The 8,417-nt window shown below is 50.5% G+C and overlaps 1 protein-coding gene across 16 annotated transcripts in view; it reads left to right on the plus strand.

Moving 5' to 3' along the window:
* The window catches only part of PLEKHA4 (pleckstrin homology domain containing A4), a 30,858-nt gene extending 22,582 nt beyond the window's left edge, over positions 1-8,276 (plus strand). For 15 of the 16 annotated variants that reach the window (XM_067718227.1, XM_067718230.1, XM_067718241.1 and 12 more), the window contains 4 exons: positions 4,787-4,948; positions 6,930-6,988; positions 7,398-7,510; positions 7,812-8,276. In XM_067718227.1, coding sequence (XP_067574328.1) covers positions 4,787-4,948; positions 6,930-6,988; positions 7,398-7,510; positions 7,812-8,074 — 597 coding nt within the window. In that variant the 3' untranslated portion in view covers positions 8,075-8,276. Of the gene's footprint in view, positions 1-4,786; positions 4,949-5,056; positions 6,345-6,929; positions 6,989-7,397; positions 7,511-7,811 lie in introns of those variants that run through there. The other variant, XM_067718242.1, reaches the window with a different exon arrangement.
* The last annotated feature ends 141 nt before the right edge of the window (positions 8,277-8,417 follow it).

The raw sequence follows: 8,417 nt of genomic DNA on the forward strand, positions 1-8,417 counted from the left end.
CCGGGGCACGAACCCGTGTCCCCCGCATCGGCAGGCGGACTCTCAACCACTGCGCCACCAGGGAAGCCCCCTCGGTGACATTTTTACAAGAGCACAGAGACATTATGAAGCTCTTTGATCCACCGTATACGTTTTTTTCAGAACTCAGTTTTCATCAGCTGTTATCTTAGGAAACTCATCAATTGTAATTTCTGACCTGCAGATGCTCTGCCACCCAGGTATTAAGATATTTTACATCACATACTTCTTTAGTGTTGCCAGCTGATGCTCATGATCAATGTTCTGGTCTTCATGGAATGTTCTAGCTTGTTTCATGACCAAAGGCCATTCAGGGGCATCCAGTTACTTCCTCATGAACACAGGGTCCGGATCTTCAGATTTTGCCCTCTGCAGAGTTTCTCTACTTGTCATCAGTTCCTGGTGTCACTGTCCCAGTGAAACTTCTGCAACGTGTCTTTCTGTTTATGTCCCATCACATCTTGAGGGTCCTATTTAGCGAGATGTCCCTGTAGAGGCTCCACAGTCCTGTTCCTGACTTGATTCTACTTTCTGAGCTCTTGGAAGTGACAGATGCTTCTGTTTCTTTTCACTCTCTTTGGGGCGATCTTTGGCTCTTTTTGACACCTTCAGAGAGCAATTAAACTAGAAGTCGTAAGTAACAAAACAAAACACAAAGCAAGAAAATTGCAATTGACGGCAGAAGCCCGATGGGTGTGACTCAGGCGATGCCTCACATCAGGAACACTGGGTGCATATTGGCACCGATTTAGAAAAACAAATGTCAGTTTCAGATTTTTTTTTTTTTTTTTGGAAATGACAGATAAGAAATTTGGGGAACTGACTTTGAAGGTGGAGCCAGCAAGTTTGCCATTCTCATTGGTGCTGGGGTGGTCCTTGGCCTCTTGTGGACTGGGTTTTGTCTGGCCACTGGGGTTCCTGAACTGAATCAGGCCAGATCCCAGGCATCAGGAACCTCAGACACAAGCACTATCAGAACAGGTGGAGGCATGTGCTGAGATGGGGAAAGCACGAGGCATTGGGGGACTTCAGGGGACAGCTCCCAGGCAGCCTGGGCATGCTGGGGATGGTTTCCTGGAGGCAGACAGACCTTAAAGATTGAGTTAGAATTTATCCCTGGCAAAGCAGGGAAAAAGCTAGTGCAAATGTCCAGACTGAGGTGGGAATTTAGGAAGCCAGGGCTTCTGCTAGCCTACAGAATGCCTTTTTGTGAATGAGAGACAGGCTCCCCCTTCTGCGTGGATGGAACCTGGCGTGGTCAATGGAGGGCTTAGCCCTTGGTCAGTAAGCAACCCATACAACCGCACATGGTCACTTGGGAGCACAGAGTTCTGACCTCTGGAATGCCATCTGCCAACTGCAGGTTGTTCAATTCAGGTCCACGAATTCCTCAGACCCTTCTTGACTGCCAGGCTCTACAAGGCGAGGTCCCCAGACCAGTCCCTGTTTTCAAGGACCTACCCTTCTGAGTTTGCCACGTAGTGAATCTCTGCATCACAGCCCCTATTTTTCTGTGGCTTCCCCCATCCTGAAACTGGCAAAGGGGTCCGGCAGGAAAAGTATGGCTGATGGACTTGGCAGGACCACTCCGCTGCCCACTAAGCCATCAGCAGATGACCAATCCAAGTAGAGTGTCAAGAGCAGTTACTATCTCTCCCCTTCTCCCTCAACTTTGGCCAGTGCAGGAAGAAATCCCGAATTCCCTTATTTGCTCATCATACTGGTCTTCTAGGGACCAGCCCCTGTGGAAGGTGTTGGGGGCGCCCTGCCATGAATTAGTCCTGATGCTGGAGTCTGATGGGGGAGAGGTATGAATGCAATCCTCATACACATCCGACAGGGCTGAGCCATTTCATAGGGGGACTCAGAGCATTGGGAAGCCTTTTAAATGTTAGGTAAGGTGAGTCTGGATGAATGAAAAAAGTTTGGCCATGCAGGAAGCAGTACTCCAAACGGGGAACAGGCTATGTACGCAAAGGCATGGAGGGGATAAAGAAGCTGCAGCTCTGTATCGGAAACAAAGCTGAATTTATTACTTGCTTAAGCAAGACAGACCTCTTGTAAGATACAGTCGCTCTGAGCAAAGCGGAGAGCTGACGTCATATGGCGTAGAGCTCGGAAACCGGTGGACTTTCGTATACTCGACCTTAAGATGCGGAAGCTTTGTGTCTGTTGTTGATTGGCTGATTTTCAGAAACGCGGGGCCATCGTTGATTGGCTGACTTTCAGGAGCGTGGTTCCGGGGATGCCAGTTACGATTGCTTGTTCGAATTGGTGGTGGTGGTTCCCCCCACCCCTTGGCAGTGCCACGCGGCATGCGGGATCTTAGCTCCCCGACCGGGGATGAAACCTGTGCCCCTGCAGTGGAAGCACGGAGTATTAACCGATGGACAGCCAGGGACGTCCCCTCCAATAGGTTTAAAAGCATTTTTGGTGCTTCCTTATTATCCGTGGAAACCAAGTAATCAATCTGTCCTTTCTTAGGAGGAGAGGAACTTTATTCTTAGTGGTGTGTATAAAGGACATGGATTGTTGGAGCTGCGCCGAATAACACTTAATCTTGGGAATGGCTCCTCCCTCAGCCGTACCGCGGCCAGCATCCAGGGGTGGTGTAAGGGTCTAGGTATTTCAGAGCTGATCAAGCAAAAAGATATGACCACTAGGTGGCAGTAGCACACAGAGCTTTAGTTGGTCCACACTGACAGATTTGCCTGTGGGAAAAGTCCCTGACAGCGTGAGATCCTCCAGAGGTTACTTCTTCGGGGCCACTGCCCAGGAGGAGGGGCGGCGGGGCGGGACAAGGGAACTCCCAGAAGAGAAGGAGATTAGAGAAGGGACTTAAGGGTCTAGGTGATGTGCTTAGCCGCACAGAGGGGAGTCTCTGGGTCAGAGAGCTCCTAAGGGCAGCAGCCTCTTGGGGGCTTCTTTTGTTTGTTTGTTTTGGTCCCGCCGGCCGCGAGGCATGCGGGATCTTAGCTCCCGGACCAGGGATGAAACCCGTGCCCCCTGCAGTGGAAGCGCGGAGTCCTTAAAACCACTGAACCTCCAGGGAATTCCCCTGTTGGGGGCTTTTATAGCTACAGGTTGATCTTACCTATGGCTAGCAGATGCTGGGTACAACTTCACGGAGTATTCAAAACAGGCAGGCTCTAAGTGGCTAAAAATATCTGTCTACTTGAGCTATCTTTGAAACAAGGGATGTGTAAAAGTTTCAGTTTGGCCCTAGCAGGCTTTCGGGTCAGTGGTCTGGCCTGCCATGAAGAAATAAATGACATAGAGTCTATTTACAGGGACTATGATGTATCTAACAGGTGGGCATGTGACTCAGGATCGACCAAATCAGAGTCACGTAGAGTAAACTGCAGTGATTGGTCCTACAATAGCAACAGATCTAAGCTGTCTGCCTAGAATGTTCTAGTTGGAGACTTCAGTGGAGAGTTCTCTCCCCACCCCCATCCCCTTTGTTTTTTGCTTAAACAATAAATTTATTGTCTTACAGTTCTGTAGGCTAGAAGTCTGAAATCAAGGTGTTGTCGGGCCATGCCCTTTTTTAAAAAAAAATTTTAATTAATTAATTAATTTGGCCGCGCTGCACGGCACGTGGGATCTTAGTTCTCTGACCAAGGATCCAACCCGCGCCCCCTGCAGTGGAAGCCTGGAGCCTTAACCATTGGACCGCCAGGGAAGTCCTGGGCCATGCTCCTTCTGAAGGAGCTAGGGAGGGATCCGTTCCTTGGCTTGTGGCATCATAACTTCAGTTGTCACGTGACGTTCTCCCTAGGTGCATGTCTGTGTCCAAATGACCCCCTTTCTGGAAGGATAACACGTTTGAAGCTCTCTTGGCCACTTTCCTGCCTGTAGCATCCCAGATGTCTGACGGCCTTCCTTCGTTTTGTCCCATCTCTGTCCCCTTCAGTTTGACTTGGCATCTTTTCTCCTGAGTTGGTTTACTGGATCCACACATCGTCACATGCCTAATGTCTCAGCAAATGGTTTTACGGACACACCCTTGGTGTTCCCATCAGAACAAGCTTCCTTGCAATACACATAGGCTGCGAATGTTCCAAATGTTCAAGTTCAAGTTCTCCTTTGATTTATCTCCGTCCTGTTGCATTTTAAGTTCTTAAGGCTATAAGTAAGTGATCATGATCAAGGTGTCATCAGAACCATATTTCTGGTAGCTTCTGGGAAAGCTCCTTGGCTCGTGGCAGCATAACTGCCATTGTCACATGACAGTCTCCCTGTGTGTCTCTTCCCTCTGGTTTTGAGGGCGCGAGAGAACTTGTAAAGTCCTCCCTCAGACAAACCCAAAGTGATCCTCCTGACGATCGAGTTACACGATAAATCTCATTCTTCCTTTTAATGTTTTCAAAGCTGATTCAGAGGTTTTTTTGTTTTGGTTTTTTTTTAATCACAAGCAACCCGGAGTCCTGACTACCACTGCAAAGAGACTTGATCTGTCCAGGGAAGTGTGGGTGTTTGTCAGTCTGGGGCTTCGGGTTTGAACAGGGCAGCTGATGGAGTTGAGGCTGGAGAGGTGGGTAGGGACCAGGCCACAAGGGGCCTCCAATGCCTTTGTCCTGAAAGCGCTTGGGGGCCATGGAAGGACTTGAGCAGCAGAGGGACAGCCTGTGCTCCGGGTGTAGAAGTAGCCCTCGAGAGCGGGGGTGAACTTATTGGGAAGGGCAAGGCAGGGGGCTGAGAGGTTCAGGGAAGAGAGAAAACGGAGGCCAAGGTTGGAGTATCGCGGTGTTTCTCATCTCCCCAGGTCCCTCTGGCCCGGCCCCGGATGAGTGCTCAGGAGCAACTGGAGAGAATGCGCAGACACCAGGAGTACGGTCGGCCTCTCCCTCGCCCAGCCTCCCCCCGGCTCCTCACTCTGGGGAGGACACTGTCCCCAGCCGGACGCCAGCCTGACGCAGAACAAAAAGTGAGGGAAACGGGTGGGGCGGTGAAGCAGCAGTGGGTTCTTAGTTCCTAGTTGGAGCCTCAGTTTTCCTCTCTGTAAAATGGGGATGTTTCCTTCCTCCGTACCCAGAACAGGTTTCCAGATTTTACCCCGCTGTACCTGTGTTGAAATCAGCATCCTGCCTCCCTTATCGGTGGAAGACAGGGTGGGCCAGAGACAACATCTCCACCTCACCAGCGTTCTCCCTTCTCAGGGAGGGGGTGGGGGTCACGGGTCTGGATTGGAAGCCCAATTTTCCTTTTCAGTTACTATGTGTTGTCAAAGGCAAAAAGAAAAGAAGAAAAATTGATCAAGTAAGGAAATAGATTTTATTCATGTTATGGTGCTGGGGAGAGGACTCCAGCTCCAACGATCAGAGTGGTCCGGGCAGGACGGCATTTTTTGTTTGTTTGTTTGGTTTGCTGTTGGTGGGTTTTTTTTTTTTTGGCCACGCCGTTGCGCAGTGGCTTGTGGGATTTTAGTTTCCCCACCAGGGATTGAACCCAGGCCCTCTGCAGTGAGAGTGTGGAGTCCTAACCACTGGACCGCCAGGGAGTTCCCCATGGATGGTTTCATCTTAGACTTTTCTAGGAAGGAATTAGACAAGTGGGTTGATTTTACAGTTGGGATTGTTTTTGTAAACAGGGAGCATCTCAAGTCAGCTGAACACCAAACATTTATCTCTATGTCTAGCTAGTTTGGGGGGGACAAAGAGTCCAGCTAATCATTTACGACAAAAGGAATGTGAATTTGGAGGGTCTGTTTCTGGCCTTGTCACAGGTAAACGGGGTGGGGCGGGGGGTCAACTGTGAATCTTGTCGACGAAAATTCTATTAAAAACAAGTTAACAAGAAACAAAGGGAATTTTATTTGAGCGAAACAGGATTATAACCTGGGAGACAGACTCTCAGACAGCTCTGAGAACTGTTCCATGTGTTAGAAGTCAAAAGGCACACTCACATCCATTTTCCAGACAAAGGATCGTACATCAAAATGACGTACTGATGGGCTTCCCTGGTGGCGCAGTGGTTGGGAATCCGCCTGCCAATGCAGGGGACACGGGTTTGAGCCCTGGTCTGGGAGGATCCCACATGCCGCGGAGCAACTAGGCCCGTGCGCCACAGCTACTGAGCCTGCGCTCTAGAGCCCGCGTGCCACAGCTACTGAGCCCGCGTGCCATGGCTACTGAAGCCCATGCACCTAGAACCCATGCTCCGCAGCAGGAGAGGCCATAGCAGTGAGAGGCCCGCGCACCATAACAGGAGTGACCCCTGCTCACCCCAACTGGAGAAAAGCCCAGGGCAGCAGTGAAGACCCAATGCAGCCAAAAAAAAAAAAAAAAAAAGATAAATAAAATAAATGTAAAAAATAATAATAACTTTAAAAAATGACATACGGATATTTTTACATAAAAAGTTCACCAAGGATACATAGTCTAGGGAAGAACATACAAAGCCAGAAGCAAATCACCGTGATCTACAGAGTTGGAAAAGAATACTGTTCTTTTAAGAAGTTACATTGGTAGTGTCGGAAGAAAGGGGGGAAAAATGATCTTTACGATAGAGCAGGCACTGCCATCTCTGAGGAGCTCTGGTTAATGTGTAATACAGATGCACCCTGCACATTAGGGAGAGCGGGAGGACACTCAAGCACACAGAGAGAATTTTATGTTTAATTTTTCTTGTCCTGCCATAAAATAGCAATTTTACTTCATTAGTCTTATCTAAGTCATATGGAGAAGAGGGGTTCTTTGCAGTAAGCCTTTTACCAGAATGCAAAGGGGCTGGTGGGGCGGGGGGGCGGTGATTTTCCGAGCTCTTCTTGTTTTCCAGGAGCTCAAGTAAAGTTAAAAATTGGCAGTGTCTTTGGGGCAGTTTTATCCCCTTTCTGAACCCCTTCACCCTCAAAATGAGAACATGAGGACTTCCAGATGAGGAATTCTAATGCCCCAATTCCTTTGCAGCCTGTCTTGGGACACTCAGGAGCCCAGAAATGGCTTAGAAGCTCGGGGTCCTGGAGCAGGTAAGGAATTGGAGATCGGGGCAAGGAGCAGGGAAATTAGCAAAGGGAAGGAGAGTAGCATTGCTATTAATGTCTCCTGAGTACTCGTGAGTACTAAAGTACAGATCGCAGAATCTTTTAGAGACGCTTGAGTTCCTGAGGAATCAGAAAGCCCTAGTTCGCAGTGAGAACTGCAGTTCCTTGGTCTATATCAAACTCCGCCCCTCCGTCAGGAAATCTGAGAAAATTTCCGGCAACCGGACTACAAATCCCACAATGCACGCGGGCTTTTTAAAAGAGGGTCGCGCCCAGTTTAAAATCCTTTAGAGACACGTGCTAGGGACTACAACTCCCAGAAGGACACGCGGGGCACTGTGGTCCTTACTGTACTGGCTAATTATACAAGTTCCCCAAATCTCTTTCTTTCTAGTCCAAGGAACACCACCCCTTATTTGCCGACATCCGAAGGGCACCGGGAGCGAGTTCTCAGCCTCTCTCAAGCCCTGGCCACTGAGGCGTCGCAGTGGCACAGAATGATGACAGGTGAGAATGGGCTGGGGACTTTGGGCTACTGGGTTTTAGGGAAGAGGGAGTCGGAGGCCTGGAATCGTAGGTGCTGATGGGTAGCGGTCTGAGGAATCCTTTATCTTTATGAGGAGAGAGCTGGACAGGGCTTGGGAGTTCTAGATCCCAGGAAGGAGGGGCCCAGGGTCCAGGAATTCTGGGTCTGGGAGAGGAGGGAGCTGTGAGGTCGGACTCCTAGGTCTGAGAGGAAAGGCCTGGGGGAGTCTGGACTTCTGGGTCCCAGAGTTTGCCATTCTCATACCCCATTCGTCCTCTCCAGGTGGAAATTTGGAGTCTCGAGGAGACCCTCTTCCCCCAGCCCCGCCGCCTCCGTCAGAGCCCCCGCCCCAGGTGTCCTCCCCCCCAAGATCTCCTCCAGCTGCCAATTCCCGCTCCTTGGGGTTCTCCCGCAGAGGTAGTGGGCGCGGCGCAGGCCCCGCCTCCTGGGAGCCGACGTGGGATTCCGGGATCGCCCCTCCCGCCCTAACCCAAGACGAGGGGGCGTGGCCTCTTCGAGTCACTCTGCTGCAGTCTAGCTTCTGACCCGCCTAAACGTAGCAACGAATCAGAGAGTGAGGGCGTGGCCTGGAGGTACCCCCTGGAGATCTGGAGCCTCTCCGGGAACCTGGGGGCGTGATCTGGTCCCCTCAGGTGGCCTAGAAGGGGAGGGGTTTCTATGGCCAAAGTTTGATTTTCCCAACACTTGTCCAGATTTGGATTAAAACTTTGAACTTTTAGTCAAGAACTTTCTGTCTGAGGTTGTTACGCTGGTGTCTCTGAGGGGTAGAGCCGGAGTAGTGGGCTTCTGGGCCCCGAGGGAGGAGGGGACAAGGACCTCGGACTTGTAGGTCTGAGGAAGGAGGAAGCTCGGGGTCCAGGTTACTGG

This window comes from Pseudorca crassidens, chromosome 20 (assembly GCF_039906515.1).
Source record: "Pseudorca crassidens isolate mPseCra1 chromosome 20, mPseCra1.hap1, whole genome shotgun sequence".
Lineage (NCBI taxonomy): Eukaryota > Metazoa > Chordata > Mammalia > Artiodactyla > Delphinidae > Pseudorca > Pseudorca crassidens.